Source organism: Pelobates fuscus, chromosome 4 (assembly GCF_036172605.1).
Source record: "Pelobates fuscus isolate aPelFus1 chromosome 4, aPelFus1.pri, whole genome shotgun sequence".
In the NCBI taxonomy this organism is placed as follows: Eukaryota; Metazoa; Chordata; class Amphibia; order Anura; family Pelobatidae; genus Pelobates; species Pelobates fuscus.
In genome coordinates, this window is record NC_086320.1 from 228,689,221 (window position 1) to 228,709,168 (window position 19,948).

At 42.7% G+C, this 19,948-nt stretch overlaps 1 protein-coding gene across 1 annotated transcript in view; it reads right to left on the reverse strand.

Annotated features, from left to right (window-relative positions):
• Positions 1-19,948, reverse strand: part of FASTKD3 (FAST kinase domains 3) — a 63,112-nt gene that overhangs the window by 34,596 nt on the left and 8,568 nt on the right. Inside the window, exon 2 of the mRNA XM_063451931.1 lies at positions 10,607-12,063. Coding sequence (XP_063308001.1) covers positions 10,607-12,059 — 1,453 coding nt within the window. The 5' untranslated portion in view covers positions 12,060-12,063. The remainder of the gene's footprint in view (positions 1-10,606; positions 12,064-19,948) is intronic.

Genomic DNA, 19,948 nt, shown 5'->3' on the forward strand with positions numbered 1-19,948 from the left:
CTCCCACAGCCTGCACCCTCCCACACATACTGCACCCCTCACAAATGCACACTACACCCCTCACACACACAGCAGCCCCCACACATGCTGCACCACTCACACACACACTCACTAGATCTCCTATACGCACTCCTGAGTCCTTCCCACACACACACACACACTAGATCCCCTACACACAGACGCTGCATCACCTACACACACACACACACACACACACACACACACACACACTACATTTCTAAAATACACACTCTGGATCCCCTATGCACAAACTAGATTCCATTTAAGCAAACACATAGTGTCTCCATAAATGGGATACAGTGAGTATCCCAATTATGGAAACCCCTGAGACAAGTTTCAAGCAAACACAACGCAAGCATGTTATTAAATTTGCTTGCGCTGTGCAGAACAAATACAGGGCCCTTTTCTCATGCCCTGGAAGAGCATTGAACCAACATGCTCACTTTGTGATGAGCCGTGCTTGTCATTGGGAATGACAAAACACACCCTATCTGTCCCCGCCCCCTTTTCAGTGGGCCGCTGTGAATACAAAATGCCCGGGCTGAATTTTTTCCCCAGTCCGGCCCTGATCATGGGAGGTGTAGTCCAAAGCATCTGGAGGGCCGAAGGTTGCCTATGCCTGGTCTAGATCATAGTCAACCTGGTCCCTATCGCCAAGGTCCTCAGGGGAGATCCTTTCATCTCCCTTGCTGTCCCGTGCAGAGCCAGCCTTGCTGTAAGCCCTCTTGGGCTAGTGAGGAGATCAAAGATCTCCCTCACCAGGCTGCTGGCACTTAGTTCCAGCAAAAGGGGGGGAGAGGGCCTGTGTTCCTCCTGTGAGACGGCTGGTCGTATCATTGCCGCACATTACCAGGGCAATGCTCCGATACAGTGCTGTGCTTGCAGGAGAACAAGAGAGTCAGTCTGCAGCCAGTGGAGCTGCAGGCTAAAGTAAGCATGCCACCACTGGACCACCGGGGCTTGCAGCATTATGTTCTCCCTCCCTGGTAAAAGGTAAGAAGAAGGGAGGGGGAGACATTAAGATAGATTTTCATATCTCACCCACTAACACATAGCATAGACCCTACTCAACCTTAACACACAAACACACACTACACCCCTCATGCAAACTATCCCCCTTACACAAACAGACAAACTGCCCTCTCATTCACACACACACAGACTGCCCACTCCACACATCTCCCCGCTCCCACCACAAACTCTGCTCCTTGCACACACTGCCCCTTTCCCACATGCACTGCCCCCTCCACAGACATACATAGAAGAAAAACGTGTAAAAAAATAGATACATTTAAGTACATTTTTTGTATATTATTTAATTAAGTCTAATTCTACTAGCTGTTTGGCAGATGTGATGGCCACCAAGAAGACAAAAAAAAAAACAAAAAAACTTCCTGTATTCGGCTTAAAGGTGTTAAGACATCAGAGCAGACAAAACTAAAATGTAAAGCACAGAGGATTATGGGATCGTGAATGATGGGTTTGAGGTTCTGAATTGTCATAAAACTGATGTCTGAACTTTGATGGAGGTTAGTTTTAATCCTTTAGAAAAATCTATCTGTAAGAAATAAATAAATAACATGCTTGTAATAGATACCTTGAGAAGATCAAATCCTACTCAGACATACCAAAAAAAAAAAACAAAAAAAAAAAACCACACACTTCTTCCAGTGTTCCAATACAAGTTCAGGATTTTTTTTCTTGGCTTAGACCATGGCTAGTCAGGTGGATTTCAGAAAACACCCAGTGGGCCTTGATGACCATGGACCGATGCCGGCATTGAAGATCATTTAATCTCCCCTGCCAGCCCATGCAAAGTCAGGCTTGCTGGAAGCCCTCTCAGACACAGCAAAAAAAACAAAAAAAAACAAAAAAAAAAACACACACACACACACAGAAAATAGAAGAAAAAAGAAATAGCTAAATTTAAGTACATATTGTTTTTAAAAACCCTCTCTTATAAAATTAGTTACTGTGCCACTGGTGGGCGGTAAGGAAATATTACCATCAAAGATACAAAACTGGGACGTAGGTATTAAAAGGTTGATTACCCCTGGCCTAGACTAAATGTCAATAAACTGAACTGTCCAAACCTTTGGAAGTTGAAATTTCCAGTTCAGTAGCCAAGCTGTTAACTTGCAGATTTAACAACTTCCCAATGTTAGGACATACTGCCCTTCAAATGGTATAAGGACATAGCATGTCTTAACATTCTTGTGGGAGCTGTTCACATCATTCAGACTCACATGGTCATGGTGACAGGCTGTCACCATAATCACTGATACAATGTCACAGCCAATTATTTTAAACATCAGCTACGATCATTGTATTCTGCATCTTTCTTTCATTACTTTGATCTGAAGCGAGCGATCATTGCCACAGCGTCTGAATGTTTTAAAGTGCTCTGATCAGTACACTAGTACAGTTCAGGTTTTTTTTTGGGGGGGGGGCAGATTTTTCTCTCTGATTAACCTGATCTTTTTTTTTGGTTTATTAAAAAATTAAAGTTAATACTTTCAGTGCTGATTGCAGTTTATACTGCAATCAGTCAGTTATTTTCTTTTTTTTTGGGTAGTGTATAGATGATTTTGTTTTGAATGGAAGTGAGAAATGAAGAGTAGGTAGAGGGAGTTGGCGTTAATCTAGAGAGGTAGGAGAATTTTTTTTTGCCTTTTGCATTATGTGACGTTGTTATCCTGTGGAAGATACTTATGCTATTCTAACGCGCAAATCGGGAATCAATTTGAGATGGCGGACAGTGAGACTCTTAGGGCCTCTAATAGAGTCTAAGTGAAGTGTACCACTATCTACTAGGAAGTGATCAGAACCCCCACTGTGAATCATGAAGACTGGGTTCCCCCAAACTTAACCACCCTTGAAATACCCCCATGTATGTCAACTTCTGGCATCACAACCAGCGTTTACATTTGTGAAACATATGTAACCTTGATAAAGTGCAACAGTGCTGCCTAAAGACTGAACCACCTCTTACAGTTCCAGCTAAAATCTGTGACTCTGTGCATCCTGGAGATTCCTTTCAGTGAGATTCACATATAGTCCTTGATCTACAGTGCCACACTAAAACATATATATTCAACAGTTAGATTTTGTTCTTGATTATATCTCTATGTTGATTCAGTGCAGATAAATAAAATTAGATTCCCATTCAGACATTTGTGAGCCATACTTTTAATAACAGACAACATTTTGGTAGCATATGGCCATATAAAAGCTAGCCAATATATCCAAGAAAATTCTGATTCACGCTAGCGCAAAAAACAAAAAAAATAAATAAATAAACCAAATAGGTTCCTACTGGCACAAGCACCAAATCCTAGCTACCCCTCTATTCCAAAGATTATAAAGAGGGATAAATACATGTAATGGCATTAGGAGGGACTCTAGTTACTGCTGCCCTTCTTGTCCATATCTAATTTCCCTACATATTAAAGACTGTATCAGAGCACGGGGCTGATCTTAGGGTCACAGATGCCTTGGTGCGAAAAAATCTTGGCGCCCCATGTGGGCGTGGTCATCTAACTCCTCCCCTTGTCCAGACATGTAAGGTTCTATGCATTGACGCCACCTCTCCATCTATAAGCCCCCTCCGCGCTGTCCGTCCAGCTCCCTCTGTCAGCTCCCAGTGTAAGTCTCGCGAGACTTACACTGGGAGCTGACCGAGGTGCTGAACGGACGGCGCGGAGGAGGAGAGAGCTGACAGGAGCTGCAGGACAGGTAAGTTACAGCTCTGCCAGCCCCCCTCTCCCCCAGTCTGTATTATGGCAATGCAAATTGCCATAATACAGACTATTGACTCAAGTATAAGCAGAGTTGGGGTTTTTTAGCACAAAAAATGTGCTAAAAAACTCGGCTTATACTCGAGTATATACGGTATGTTAAAAATATCCAATTATATTACAATGTATTTCTTATTTATGTTATGCTGTGTGAAGATATTTTTGTGACAAATCCAATAGCAATTAATGGTCCTTGCAATGACACACAACCTCATTGACAAACACACATACACACTCTATGACAAATACACAATCTCACTGATTGGAAGCACACTCACTGACAAACACACACTAACACTCACTGACAAACACACATTACTTTAAGGTAATTTTAAAGTGACTACACCAAATAACTCAATATGCTCTCTTAATACACCATGGGGATTGCATACTTTTAAAAATAGTATGACATCATGCAGGTAATATTCTTTCCAAAAATGCCATACTGTTTCAAAGATAACAAATGTGCAGAAAATCAAATTTTTCAAAGTTTGAAAATTTGCCAAAGTGGCAAAATTTTATATCTTTATCGATTTTCTCCCAGAGCTTTTTCTAGTTTTTTTCCCAACCAGATTATTTGTGCTCTTGACACTAAAGAACCCGCTTACTCTGTGCTACACACCAAGACTTGAAAGTTCAAGTACAAAGATATCAGCCAGTCCTTAAAAGTTTCTCGCCACTGCAAGCTTGGATGGTCCATGGCCAGGGTAGGATTAACATAGGGGCTGATGGAGCTGCAGTTCCAACCCATGCCCATTGAAAAAAAAAAAAAAATATATATATATATATATATATATATTTTTTTTTTTTTTTTTACATGTTACTCTTAGGGTTGCCACCTGGCTGGTCCCGATATTGCAGTAATACTGGCAATACAAATGCCGGTATTTTTCTCAGTACAAACAGAGATTACTCTGCAATACCAGCACCGGCCAGTAGGGGTTGCTGTGTGTGTGGCGAGAGGCAGGGATAGGAAGTTACAACATAAAAATGCATCTCTCTACTCACTGATCTGCGAGGGAGCAGCTACACAGCACAGAGAGTCCAGACAGCAGCGCCCAGCCTGCAGAGATAGCCTACAGCTCAGGAAAGTGAGACATGGGGACACTGAGACACTAGGGGACACTGTGAGACATTGGGACACAGGGACACCTCTGTGGACGCTGTGACACTTGGAGACACAGACACACATGGGGACACAGACTCTAGGGGACCCTGGGAGACATAGGGGCACAGACACTAGGGACACAATGTCCCCAAGTGTATGTGTCCCTATGTCTCCAAGACAGTGTCCCTGGTGTCTCAGCATCCCCATGTCTCCTAGTGTCCCCTAGTGACATGGGGACACAGACCCTAGGGGACTCTGGGCAATGTGGGGACCCAGAGACATGGGACACTGAGACACTGTGATATATAATGACACTGTGATACATAGTCTCAGTGTCCCCCAGGTCTCCAAAGGTCCCCAAGTCTCATAGTGCTCCTTAGTGACATGGGGAAATGGGAACAGGGAGACACTGGGAGCAATCCATCTATATAGCAGATTTAAACTGTAAGTATTTACAGAATATTCTCTTATATCACTTCTTGTGCAAATTAGTAAGACCTGTATTTTTTTCCAAGAATGGTGACAACCCTAACTACTATTCACATACTCTTGCTTAAGATTGTTAACTCCTAAGATTATGAAGAGAAAACTGCCCCACTGGGCTGCTGATGCACATACTTTGCTTTTAGTTCCACTTTGATATGTTACCATGATATCTGATAGACTGTTATCTACAACATCTATAGCTTAGGGGGGCTGCCTCAAAGCAGCAGAGGGTGGCTTATTTAGCACAGTGGGAAATTGAATACTAATCTGCTTACTTCATATCAGAGTGCATGCTCTCACCTCCTGTTTACTTTACCCCTTTAGCTTACACTTTTAATACTGGTTACATAGGGGAACTGCCTTTAAGCAACAAAACCTGTGTGGACTAGCTGAAATGAAATTAGTTAATGTAATGCTGACTTTGGTCTCTCTAACACTGGGGCATGTTCCCTTTCTTCTACACTTACTACATCCACCTTTTCTCTGTCTCAGACTGTATAACAGGAGCTTCTGCCTGCTAGTAAGACGGTAAGGAGACAAGTGGATATGTGAGTGCTAGGGGACAGTCCTTAGGAAGCATGGAGCCAGCGCTTCATTAGATGCATTTATGCCAATCTCAGGATGCTATTGGCCAGCATGCATGATTGGCAGGCAGCCTGACATGCTGCCAGGATAGCCCTCCAATTCTTTTGGCAGACATGCCTCCTTTTTGGCCATGTTCGTCCCTTCCAGGAGTTCTGGTTGCATGATCTGCGTCAGTGGCCCACTCTTTTACACTGCCCATTGACTTCCTCCTTCACTGGACACTGCTGTTAGGGGGTATAGATTTACTTCAAAGATGAAAGCATAAATTGGAGAGAAACTAGCATATTTTAAGAGAATCTGAGTTTTTTTACAACTGCATCCTATGAGTTTCCCTCCAGCAACATCTCCACCAGATACATAACGCTTGAGAGGTAGAACTGTTTTAGTGTTTTGGTCAATAAGATTCTGTACTTATCATACCCTCATAATTGTCAGGAGCAGACCCACTGGGCTCTTAATCTAGCCCTGTCCATGGCACACGTGTCAGGAGTAAAATTCTACTCACCAAATCAAAAGTTTCACTTCCCAATTGCTAGGGGGGAATGGAAATTTTTAGCCTTGCTTGGAATATCATCCTTAATGAAGTCTATGATTTCTTATCTATAAGGTCTCTCAGACTTAAAGTCTCTCCAGACTCCAATAGGATTGGTTTTCCTTTCCCCCCCCAATCCTTGGGTATCACTTCTAAGTGCATAGAAACATAGAATGTGACAGCAGATAAGAACCATTCGGCCCATCTAGTCTGCCCAATTTTCTAACTACTTTCATTAGTCCCTGGCCTATCCCTATCCCACGCATGCTTGTTGTGGCCGTTTTTCTTCTTTTAAATATACCATATATACTCGAGTATAAGCCGGCCCGAATATAAGCCGAGGCCCCTAATTTTACCCCAAAAAACTGGGAAAACGTATTGACTCGAGTAGAAGACTAGGGTGGGTAATTCAGCAGCTACTGGTAAATTGCTAAATAAAATTAGATCCTAAAAAAATTATATTAATTGAATATTTATTTACAGTGTGTGTATGAGTGCAGTGTGTGTGTATGAGTGCAGTGTGTGTGTGTGAATGAGTGCAGTGTGTGTGTGTGAATGAGTGCAGTGTGTGTGTGAATGAGTGCAGTGTGTGTGTGAATGAGTGCAGTGTGTGTGTGAATGAGTGCAGTGTGTGTGTGTGTGTGCAGTGTGTGTGTATGAGTGCAGTGTGTGTGTGTGTGTGAGTGCAGTGTGTGTGTGAGAATGAGTGCAGTGTGTGTGCAGTGTGTGTGTGTATGAGTGCAGTGTGTGTGTATAAGTGCAGTGTGTGTGTGTGAGTGAGTGCAGTGTGTGTGAGAATGCAGTGTGTGTGTGATGCACAACAGCACAAACAGCTATTTTGGTTTTCTAATTCACATCAGGAAGATTAAAATCACCCATGATGATAACTTCCCCCTTCATTGTCATTTTAGCTATTTCCAAATTCTAACGTAACCCAAACGGACTCTATGTTCGCCTCACTAACTTTTACTAGGCTAGATTTTATGCTATTCTTCACATACAGGGCCATCCCCTCCCCTTTTCTTGCCTTCCCTGTCTTTTCTATATAACGAGTACCCTGGTATTGCTATGTCCCAGTCATTTTTCTGATTTTACCGTGTCTCAGTAACAGCGACTAAATCTACATTATCAGTTGCCATTATTGCCACAAGTTCCCGGACCTTATTTCCTAAACTGCAAGCATTTGTAGACATGACTCTAAGCTTATCATTTTTAACACACTTGCTACTGTTTATCTTCCTATTTTAGTGCAACCGGAATTGGAAATTCTTAGTGGTGTTTAGTCTCCAGAAACCCCTCCAGGATAGAAAATATCCGACCATGCAATTTCCTGGGACTTAAGCTTGCCCTAGTCTGCTTCCCTGCAGAATCATCCACTGCACATAACATTTTAAAAATTTTTTTTTTTTTAAATGCTACCTAAAATCTTTTTTTGCTGAAGGGACAGGCAGGAAAGTGGAGATCTTTTGTAATGCACACAATATAAGCTCTTGAGGGTAGGAGCTAGGGTGGTACTAATACAAGAAAATTTTAGTTTTAGGGATAAATGCTGCCTGTCCTGTAAGAAGACTGGAAATCTCTGCTGTAGTACTGCTGCTATCTGTATGGAAAAAGCAAACTTTCCTAATATGCCACGGAAATAAAAACCTAGTCGTGCAACTATGGTGCCATCTAGTGGAAAATGTCATCATCTATCAGTAGAACGAAAACACCAGTGATTTCACTTTTTACAATGTAAAACAGGATAAAAATAAAACAAGTACTTTAGCACATCACAGTACTTCTATTAAATTACTCCAAAAATTATAATATACGGTATTCATTATATCTGGGAAAGAATGCATACTTTATTATTTTATTGACAATATAAAAATAACAAAAAAAGTTATATTTTGGCAAATGCAGAGAGCTTTTGCACGGTCGATCCTTTCCTCCATTTTGCTTTACGAAGAGAAAAACAAAAACAGAATCCGTGAGGAGAAAGATACATATAATAAACTACATATAAGTCTCTCTCCACTGAGCCCATGCACCAGTGAGACACTCCAGATATGTCTCAGGGCTTAACCCTAAATTCTACTTACAAAAAAGCACATTCCTCAAAGTGAAACGAGTGTGGTCTGGAAATATTAACAATGATAATAAGTATCAAGTAAATGTAAAATATCAGTGTAGCAACAAAAGAATAATAATATAGCAAACAGCATCCATATAGATACAAAGTATAATTAGATACAAGCCTTATAAGGCTTCTCCGATACCAAGTTAGTGATTTGAAGCGATAGGTAGAGCCCAAAAGCACTAAAAATAGCAAAAGTGAAAAAATAATGCTAAATAAAAAAGGCTTTATTGAAAATGGCCACTTGACACACTTGTAAATTAAATCTCTAAGGACATAGAGGATACTGCTGTCTAGATACCTATATATATATATATATATATATATATATATAAAAAGCTGAGAATCAAAATATAAGGTAAAGCAATGCCTCTCTCCCTTTTAATCTAACTAGATAGGTATAGGAAAAAGCAGTAACAATGAGGTATTAGTTCCTCATACTATCAGGATGCCAAAATACACCACCCAATGTGTACAAAAAAAAAAAAAAATGTGAGGTGAAGTGCCCCATATGGATTAAAAATAACCCATTATAAAGATGCACATTTCGGTGCAGATACACGTGCACCTGCCATTTACTTGATACTTATCATTTGAAGAAAACAAAAACTACAAAAGGCAAGAGAAACCTTAGCCTAAGAGTTTAAAAGGGGTTAGAGAGGTAAATAGGGTTTAAAACTTAGAGACGAATAATGTAGACTAATGATGATGGTTAACTCCTAAGATTAAGAAGAAAATCAGCCCCACAGGAATTACCTCTTAATTTATATTCAATATAGGGTAATAAACATTATTGAAAAAGGCTCATACAACATAGGTGCTCGTGCAACCTAAACAAATTGGTGTAAGATTAAACTAACGTGTGTATTGAGTGATACCGTAATTTAAAAACCACTAGATATGTACCACTGGCAATCACCATATAAATGGAAGCTCCAGAAGCTACCTATGTAACAATTAGATATAATTGCTAAACTAATTGGACACAAAGTAGGAAAATTGCTGTCTGAAAAGTCTTATGAGTGGAAATATAAAACTGATATACCTATGTTAAACAATATAGATAAAAGGTACTATTCCATAGTGGTAGTGAATTGCCAAGAGACATGTAAACGTGATAGTATAAGGAGGGAGCTTTCTGGGCAAAAGAAAATAATATAATAATATATATATATATATATATATATATATATATATATATCCCATGTAACCTTGACAAGTAGAGTACACAAAGGGAAGAAGGTTTAGACATATAAAGGATAAAGTTAAAAAGTATCCGATAAAGATCCTAAAACTATCCAAACTACCCCCCTACTGCTTAAAGGCAGTTCCCCTATGTAACTAGTATTGAAAGTGTAAGCTAAAGGGGTAAAGTAAACAGGAGGTGAGAGCATTCACTCTGATATGAAGTAAGCAGATTAGTATTCAATTTCCCACTGTGCTAAATAAGCCACCCTCTGCTGCTTCGAGGCAGCCCCCCTAAGCTATAGATGTTGTAGATAACAGTCTATCAGATATCATGGTAACATATCAAAGTGGAACTAAAAGCAAAGTATGTGCATCAGCAGCCCAGTGGGGCTGTTTTCTCTTCCTAATCTTAGGAGTTAACAATCCTCATTAGTCTACTTATTATCATTGTTAATATTTCCAGACAGCACTCGTTTCACTTTGTGAGGAGCGTGCTTTTTTTCTTTATGGATAGGTGATCCTTGAAGAAATCAATATAAAACCATAAGCAATAATTTGGCCTTGTACTGGTTCAATATATAAAGGTTTGTATTCATAACGCTAATAGTGTTCTTTTAGCTCAGCTATTTTAGTTTTATCATTTTTCCAAAATGGACTGCTCTGAAAATGTATTACTACATTTCTATGTTTACATATTCTTCATATACACAGACATTCTGAAAACACATTATATGCAAATAAGCACATTGTTGATTAGCTATAACATTTACCTTGCAGCTGTTGCAGAAAATAAGGATTGAATATCTTTGCCACGAAATTGACAGGGAACCGCTCTAAAAGAGTGCACGAGTGCAGTAAATTAAGTAAGGTACGAGGCTGAAACTGGGAAAATCGACTGCTCAGAATCTTTTCAAGCTTTCTAAAGAGTGAAGCAGCATTAGGTGGAACATAATTCAACTTCCCAAATGGCACAATCTGTTGGGTTATCTGTAGTGTGGTGAACTTTTCTGAATTATACACAAAGCTTTCTGCTACAGCATCAAAAATGGGTGTGGAAAGGATTAGCTTTTTGCTGCAGTACTGCATTGCACTACAAATAACTTCAGGTGACATTTTAAAGGCCATTTTGGAAACATGTCTCTCAAAGGCTTCAGTAAAGTATCGGTCACTGTGTTCAAAATTAGTCAAGGCCACTAACACTTTAACAAGTTCTTCATCTGTGAAATATGGTATATATCTTACAGAAGCTTTGCACAGCTTTATCACAAGTGGGTGAGCTTGTGTTTGTTTGAGAACCACCAAAGCACTGAGTATAGAACTAATTAATTTTGGATTTAATTGAGAGGTTATAGAAATTGTGGCTTTGTGCATTTCATTTAATAAACCCTGGTATTGTCCCCTCTCTCCCAACCCAGCTTGTAGCAATTCATAAACCATTGCTATTTCTTCAGGTGTCCATTCCTTAACTGTCTTCATTTGTATTTGATCAATGATAGGCTGTACCATAGCACATCCAGGTCCTTCAATTTCTAATACACTTTCACCAAGGATGCAAAGATCCTGTATGTTCATCTCTCCATTGTCAACTCGTTCCTGGCTTTCAGACATCAATCTGACCATCAAGGTACTCCAAGGGTCTACTCGCAGTTGAACAAGCCCTTTCAGTGTATTCACCAAGCAAGTTGTAGATAGTTTTTGAGAATCTTCCTCGAGTTGTACACATATAGATTTAAAAACAGCACTTTCAAACACATCATTGGGATTTAACAGGACACCATCTTGTGTTTCCAGATGGGCAATTCTAAGCAAAGCTGCAGATATCATGGGGCCAGTCATATGTTCCATTGATGCCAATAAGTTAAATATTTGCTTGCATGAGCTAAGCTTATTGAGGTCTTCTAAAAATCTTATGTGATCTACAGCATTCTGACTCTGGTCAAAACTGCTTCCAGTGTCTCCATGGTGGCGCACAGAACAACCTGTCACATTATGCTGTAGATAAAAAACAACAGCGTTACTGATAGAATATCTTCTATGCAATAATGGAACTAAAGTCCTTGCATTCCTGTTGGTGTAGTCACTGCAGCATATTGTGTGTACAAATGCTTTGGGGTTTTTCACACTTGCTATTGTTTTACTTCGGCTTAGACCTCTTCTGCAGGCATTTGTGAAGAAATAAACATGGGATCGGAAACCATTAAAGTTGATTAAAGCCATATTCATCTCCCTGTAAAAAAAATGAGAAAAAGAAAATAAAAAAAGAAAAAGGTAGTATTAATTATTCCAACCATAATTTAGGTGGGCTTGAATTCACCAAACTCTCAAGCTCAGTTTTAGAGACTAAAGTTCAAATCTCATGAAAGAAGGAGTACCAAGTTATAGAGAATGGAATTCCACCTAAGCAATATCCTTGCTGAGCATGTATAGAATTAAGATAGTTTGGTAATAAAATAAATAAAAAAAAAATAAAAATAAAACACCCAGTCTGCCTGAATTGCTGCTACAGGTGACTTCTGAAGTGTCTCACATATTCTCCAGTAGGCCATCTGAGCTGGACCTGTATATAAAAGAGTTCAAAAGGCTTACAATCTGGAGCTAAAAATATTCATTAAAAAGTATCCCGGGGCGGGGCCTGACCGCCATGCTGACCGGTCGCATGCGGGAGAGGCTCCTGCAAAAACTAGCCATCTGGGCCGAATACTGTGGCATCAACTGTTCTTATCTCAGCCTAGAGGTACAGCCTAGAGATACAGCAAAGTGAGCAGGGAGCTGTGGGCACTACTGCAGACCCCAAGATTTTGCGGCCTAAACGGGAGAGAAGCAGGGTGGACGGCCGCCACTCTGCTCTATATTCTAGCAGCCACACAGCAGCCCTGTGACACTCCTCACAGGCCCCGTTTCCCCCCCCCATGGACCGGGGGGGTTATCCCGGTCTACAGTGGAGAGATCCGGCGCCATCAGGAGCAGATCCCACAGATCTTAGCCTGCTTTCGGACACCCGCGCTTGTTATACAAAATGGCGGCCTCACAGTCTGGAATGGCAAGGCTGACTGCCAGCAGACAGGAACCACAACACAGCTACAAGCGGGCTGAAGCACCCACCCCTGCACTGTCAAGCCACACCAGCTGAGGAAATGGCAGCCCAAGCCTGTGTGCTCGGCGACTGGGTCCGGCCCCAATGCTGCACTCCAGGGCATTGAGACGTGCGAGGATGTGCCTCACATCGCAACCTAGCGCCTGGACGAATCACCCCAGCCAAGACCCCCGGATAAAGAACCAGGGCTTATACCGATGGAGCGGTACTTGCCGAATTCTCCTACCTGCTGGAGCCCTGCCGACGCTTCCTGCACACGGGTCAGCGGCGGGAGAGTGCCGGGCATAGGCGTGCGCACGGGGTGTGCCGGGTGTGCCTGGGCACACCCTAATCCCCACGGCACACCTCTGGATTGAGACCAGCAGGGGAGATCTCAGGATTACCCCTGTCGGCTCATGCAGAGCCGGCGCTATCCAAACGCCGGCTCTGCTCTCAGCCTCCCTCCCCACCGACCCACAGGCAGTGAGGGAGGCAGGAGAGGACCGGCAGAGCTCTTGCCAGCAGCTCCGCCGGGTTCCACTTGCAAGATCTGAGCGTTGCCGCGGCAACGCTCAGATCTCGCGAGAGTGAACTCTAGCCCTGCAGGCTAGAGTTCACTCACCACTGGACCACCAGGGAAGGATGGCAGTACAAGGATCCCCCCTCCCAGGCATAAGGTAAGAAGGGAGGGGGGATATTAACTGATCTGCCCCCACCTCCACTGGACCACCAGGGAATGCAGCAAGGAACAAGAATCCCCCCTCCCCACATAAAGTAAGAAGGGAGGGGGGATATTGAGTAATGTACCCCCCACCTCCACCCCCCACAATCACCCACACACATACACAGCGCTAACACACATACATCACCCACAGACATACACAGCACCCACAGACATACAGCACCCACAGACATACAGCACCCACAGACATACAGCACCCACAGACATACACAGCGCCCACAGACATACACAGCGCCCACAGACATACACAGCGCCCACAGACATACACAGCGTCCACAGACATACACAGCGCCCACAGACATACACAGCGCCCACAGACATACACAGCGCCCACAGACATACACAGCGCCCACAGACATACACAGCGCCCACAGACATACACAGCACCCACAGACATACACAGCACCTACACACATACAGCACCCACACATACAGCACCCTCACAAAAACACACGGCACCCTTCCACACATTACACAAACAGCACCCTAACACACAGCACACAAACAGTACCCTCACAAACAGGACCCTAACAAACACACACACACAGCACACTAGCAGTACCCTCACACACAGTACATTACCAGCACCCTCACAAGTGCACACACACACACACACAGTACATTAACAGCACCCTCACAAGCGCGCACACACAAACACCCTCACCCACATAGTACACTACCAGCACCCTCACACACACATCACACTAACAGCACACACACACACAGCAGTGTATGTGTGTGTGTATATATGTGTATATATATATATATATATATATATATAAAGATAAAGTAGATAGCACTCCACGGACTCACTTTGTTTAAAAGTAAAATTTAACTTTTAATGCTCCAGGTTAAAAAAAAATCGACGTTTCAGTCTGACCAATCAGACTTTCATCAGGACAAGGTTAGCAATAAACAAGATTCCACATATATACCACACCAAAGACCCCTAATCAAACAGTGTACTTACCACACCTGGCTGGGTGCAAGCCCCCACAAGCCGTCCGGTCAATTGCCCCGCCGAAAATGCCGGTCGCGTGTGGATGACGTCATCACACATCGCACACGCGTCCGTCCAGCGCACGGCACTGAGGGGAGCGTCTCCATGGCAACCAGACGCTATCCTATCTTAGCGGGCGCGGACCGAGGCTTACAGGGTCTGCCTCCCAACAAAACAAAATGTGGTCAGATTCACCCACTACGAGGATAAAACAGTGTCATCAAACACACTTGAAAGAGAAAACACTCAATAGTATACATAAAACATGTTATACATAAAAACAAATGTTGAAGCTGGGGGACTGTCTGAAAGACCCTGTCTCGGACGTGCAGGGTATGGCTACTCCCTTAAAGGAACATACAATCATGAGACATTTAAGTTGTGAACTATCATTCTACATTATAAGCACTAACAATGAAAGAAAAATGGGGGCCACATCAACACACTTCTATCTGTTATGGACAACGAGGTCTATTCTGTTTAATGATATGGATCAACTATTAGAATCTGCGCTTAAACCTAAATATCCTTTACTAGCATTATCCAAGACTAAGAAACACCAAATAGGTCCTAATCAGACCGCCTCACATTAAGAGAATGAAATAGTAGAACATATGGACAGCCCTGAATAAACGCTAGTCACTTCACCTACATCTGCTTAGGAGAAAAAGGTCACTAGTTAAAGCTAGGATCCCTGCCCAACTGTATACTTCAGACCCGTAGGGCTATGTTTACTCCTCCATACTCTGAAGGCTCATAGCCTATCCCCCAGGGTGGGCTCATGAGTTGATTCAGAGGTATTCTGGATTCATTGTAATGTAACTTGGACCCAAACAAATCAAAACAATTATAGGAATACTGCTAGAGAATATTTCTCATTGAGTCCCTTTGGTGCAATCGTGTCCAGAGTTCTGATCCAGTGGATTTCTCTCTGTAAGAGCATTTTCTTCCGATCTCCCCCTCGCCTTGGTAATGGAATATGGTCAACCGCCATTAATTTGAGTGACGGGAGCGTATGTCCTAGTTCCAAGAAATGTCTAGAAACTGGAAATTCTGATACCCCATCACGGTATGCGACCCGAATATTTGAGCGGTGGTTTCGAATCCGTTCCCTTAACGGTAAGTCAGTTTTGCCTATATAAACTAGGCCGCAGGGACATGACAGCTTGTAGATGACGAAATCACTGGTACAAGTTAAGCGATGTTTAATAGTGTACTGTTTGCCAGTATGGGGATGTGAGAACGTGCGCCCTGGGACCATATGTCCACAGGTAACACAACCCAGGCACCGATAGCACCCATAATTGCTCTTAGTTGTTTTGGTGTCATAGCAGTGAGAAGGATCTGTCTTCACAAGTAAGTCCCTTAAACTCTTGTTTCTCTTATAGCTCATCATTGGCGGAGAAGCGAATTCCTTAGGAAGGCTGGTGTCATTGCTGAGTATCCGCCAGTTCTTATTGACAGCTCTTCTTAATGCTGAGGAGGCCGTGTTGTAAATTGTTGGAAACACCAAACGTTGAGTTTTGTTGTTAGAACTCGCCCCCTGCTGCTGGCATTTCAGTAAGGCTTTATCCAGGATTGCTTTCTTATAGCCCCGTTCAAGGAACTTGTCCCTCATGGTGTTGATTTGTTCCTGTGCTTTGAAAGGGTCTGAGTTGTTCCTGAAGACCCTCAGGAACTGAGAATATGGTAAGGAAGCTTTCAGATGGCTTGGGTGGAAGCTATCGGCATGTAAGAGTGTATTACGGTCGGTAGGTTTGGTGAACAGGGTATAGATAATTCTACTGTTTTCAATCCCCACTCTCACGTCGAGGAAATCGACGGTGGTTCTACTGGCTGTCATGGTCAGTTCGATATTGGGGCTCGCCATGTTGATTATGGCTACCATGTCGGAGACGGTATCTGGATCGCCTCTCACTATGAGGAACAGGTCATCAATGAAGCGTGCATACAATAAAATCTTGGTCTTAAATGGTTCCAGGATGTGTTCCGTCTCAAATTTATACATATAGCAGTTTGCATACATGGGTGCCATGGCTGCCCCCATTGAGGTACCCGCTATCTGGCGATACCAAGTATTCTCGAAGCGAAAATAATTGCATGTTAACACTGCTTCTAGTAGTTCCATTACAAATTCGATAGGTGGACCCTGGTAATGTGAGAATTGTGCCAATACTTGTCTAGTAGCAGCTATGCCGTCAAGGTGAGGAATGACAGTGTACAAGCTTTTGATGTCGCAAGTCAAGAGCATCACTGGTTCAGGAGGTAAATCCACTGCGGAGATTAACCGTAAGAACGAAGGTGTGTCTTTCAAACATGTTGAGAGATTGACCACTGTCTCCTTCATGAGAAAGTCAAGCCATTGGGCTATCGGTTCCAGGATTCCCTCTTTGGCTGACACAATGGGACGACCGGGAGGTTTTTCGACGTTTTTGTGTACTTTCGGTAAGGTATACAGGATGGGTGTCCTGGGATTTGATGGTGTCAGAAACTCATATAGTTCCTTAGTTAGATAGTCGGCTTCCAGACCTCTTCTGAGTATCCTCTCCAAATGGTTCTGCAATTGCATCGTGGGGTCCGTAGGGATCTGAAGGTACGTTTGCTGGTCACCTAATTGGTTAAGAATCTCTTCCCGATAATCCACATAGTTCATAACAACTATGCCTCCCCCCTTGTCAGCTGGTCTTATTTTACTGTCATTGGACAACGATGTGATGATCTCTGTCCCTGACCGTGCAATTAGAGTGTGACTTATGCTGTGTGCCAAAAATATCTCTTGCTTCCTTCTCCACTGAACGTAGAAAAGTTTTGATCGTGGCCTGGTTGGATATTGGATCAAATGTACTCTTAAGTTTAAACTTTGATCTTTGATCTGTCGCCTGTGCTGGATGGTTTTTAAAGAAATCTTTGAGTCGCATAGTGCGTCCGAATTTGAATAATTCACTCTCCCACTGGAGTTGATTAGGTCCATTAGTGGGGACAAAGGATAACCCTTTGCTAAGTAAATTGAGTTCATCAGGAAGGAGTTTTCTGGATGAGATGTTGAAAACTGGTATCACATCTGGAATCTTGGGGGCCTCCCTCTTCCCCCAGAAGGTTCTCCCCTTCTGGCCACGTCTCGTAATGAGCCTCTTTCTGGTGCCAGATTCCGATATTGGTTCCTCGTCCATATTCCTGTAAGTTCTTTTTGTGCCCCTTCTAAAAAAGGCTCAGAGGTAGTACTTCTCTCAGGATAGGTGTCAGACTCCGAATTCGACTCCCCCGACGTTTTATCAATAGTGAATTGTCGTGGTTTACGTATAAACTTGCGTTTCCTTGCAAATCTAGGACGTTCACTGTGTCCACTCAGCCACCTGTACACAGTGTGCTCCTTATAATCAGCCGCTACTTTTTCGTGTTTCTCTCTTTTGAAGCGTACAAGATCCGTTTTATATTGTTTCACATTTTCCTCCAATTTCAAGAGGGTTGGTGCAGCTTCAACAGATGACAAGAGGATTGTTTGTTGTGTCTCAAGTTCTGTAATTCTTCTCCGTATTTGGACCAAATCCTCTCTCACATCCTCAATGATCACCAGCATCAAATCAAGAGAACATTTGTTCAGTACGGCCACCCATTTCCTGCATACCTTCGGCTTGAGTCTCCCAATAGTAGGGACGTTTTTCACTCTGAAGCCCCTCGGGATCTGTAGTTTCTTGTGATACTCTGATAAGAATAGTTCGTGTAAATCCAGATCAGTCTCACGTTTCTTCAGTCTGAGTAGTTCAAAATAAATTTCCCGTAACGTGGTAGTACTGGGTAAATCTGTTGTAGTTTCTGACCATCTAATCATTTCTGCGTCAATGTCATTATATTGCCATAATTCGGCCTGTTCGGTCAGTCCCCCAGCTAGGGTAAAAAAATCCTCCATGAAAAAAATCACTCGCTATCAGCCAGTGCTATGCTCCAATCGGTATTAATAATTATCCCAAAAGGTGTGCAAGGTACGGTTATATAGAAAAATCTCCAATTCTAACTGAAATTCAAATGTAAACCAAAAGTCCAGGGTGCATACACGGTCAGCCTTGCCAAACGCCAAACATAGATACAAAAATACAAGTAATGTTGCACTCACTGCGGTTAATATTCACTGCCGGGTGCTTGTCTGGCAAAAATATAAAGAAAAAGTAGATAGCACTCCACGGACTCACTTTGTTTAAAAGTAAAATTTAACTTTTAATGCTCCAGGTTAAAAAATCGACGTTTCAGTCTGACCAATCAGACTTTCATCAGGACAAGGTTAGCAATAAACAAGATTCCACATATATACCACACCAAAGACCCCTAATCAAACAGTGTACTTACCACACCTGGCTGGGTGCAAGCCCCCACAAGCCGTCCGGTCAATTGCCCCGCCGAAAATGCCGGTCGCGTGTGGATGACGTCATCACACATCGCACACGCGTCCGTCCAGCGCACGGCACTGAGGGGAGCGTCTCCATGGCAACCAGACGCTATCCTATCTTAGCGGGCGCGGACCGAGGCTTACAGGGTCTGCCTCCCAACAAAACAAAATGTGGTCAGATTCACCCACTACGAGGATAAAACAGTGTCATCAAACACACTTGAAAGAGAAAACACTCAATAGTATACATAAAACATGTTATAATTGCATGTTAACACTGCTTCTAGTAGTTCCATTACAAATTCGATAGGTGGACCCTGGTAATGTGAGGATTGTGCCAGTACTTGTCTAGTAGCAGCTATGCCGTCAAGGTGAGGAATGACAGTGTACAAGCTTTTGATGTCGCAAGTCAAGAGCATCACTGGTTCAGGAGGTAAATCCACTGCGGAGATTAACCGTAAGAACGAAGGTGTGTCTTTCAAACATGTTGAGAGATTGACCACTGTCTCCTTCATGAGAAAGGGGGCGAGTTCTAACAACAAAACTCAACGTTTGGTGTTTCCAACAATTTACAACACGGCCTCCTCAGCATTAAGAAGAGCTGTCAATAAGAACTGGCGGATACTCAGCAATGACACCAGCCTTCCTAAGGAATTCGCTTCTCCGCCAATGATGAGCTATAAGAGAAACAAGAGTTTAAGGGACTTACTTGTGAAGACAGATCCTTCTCACTGCTATGACACCAAAACAACTAAGAGCAATTATGGGTGCTATCGGTGCCTGGGTTGTGTTACCTGTGGACATATGGTCCCAGGGCGCACGTTCTCACATCCCCATACTGGCAAACAGTACACTATTAAACATCGCTTAACTTGTACCAGTGATTTCGTCATCTACAAGCTGTCATGTCCCTGCG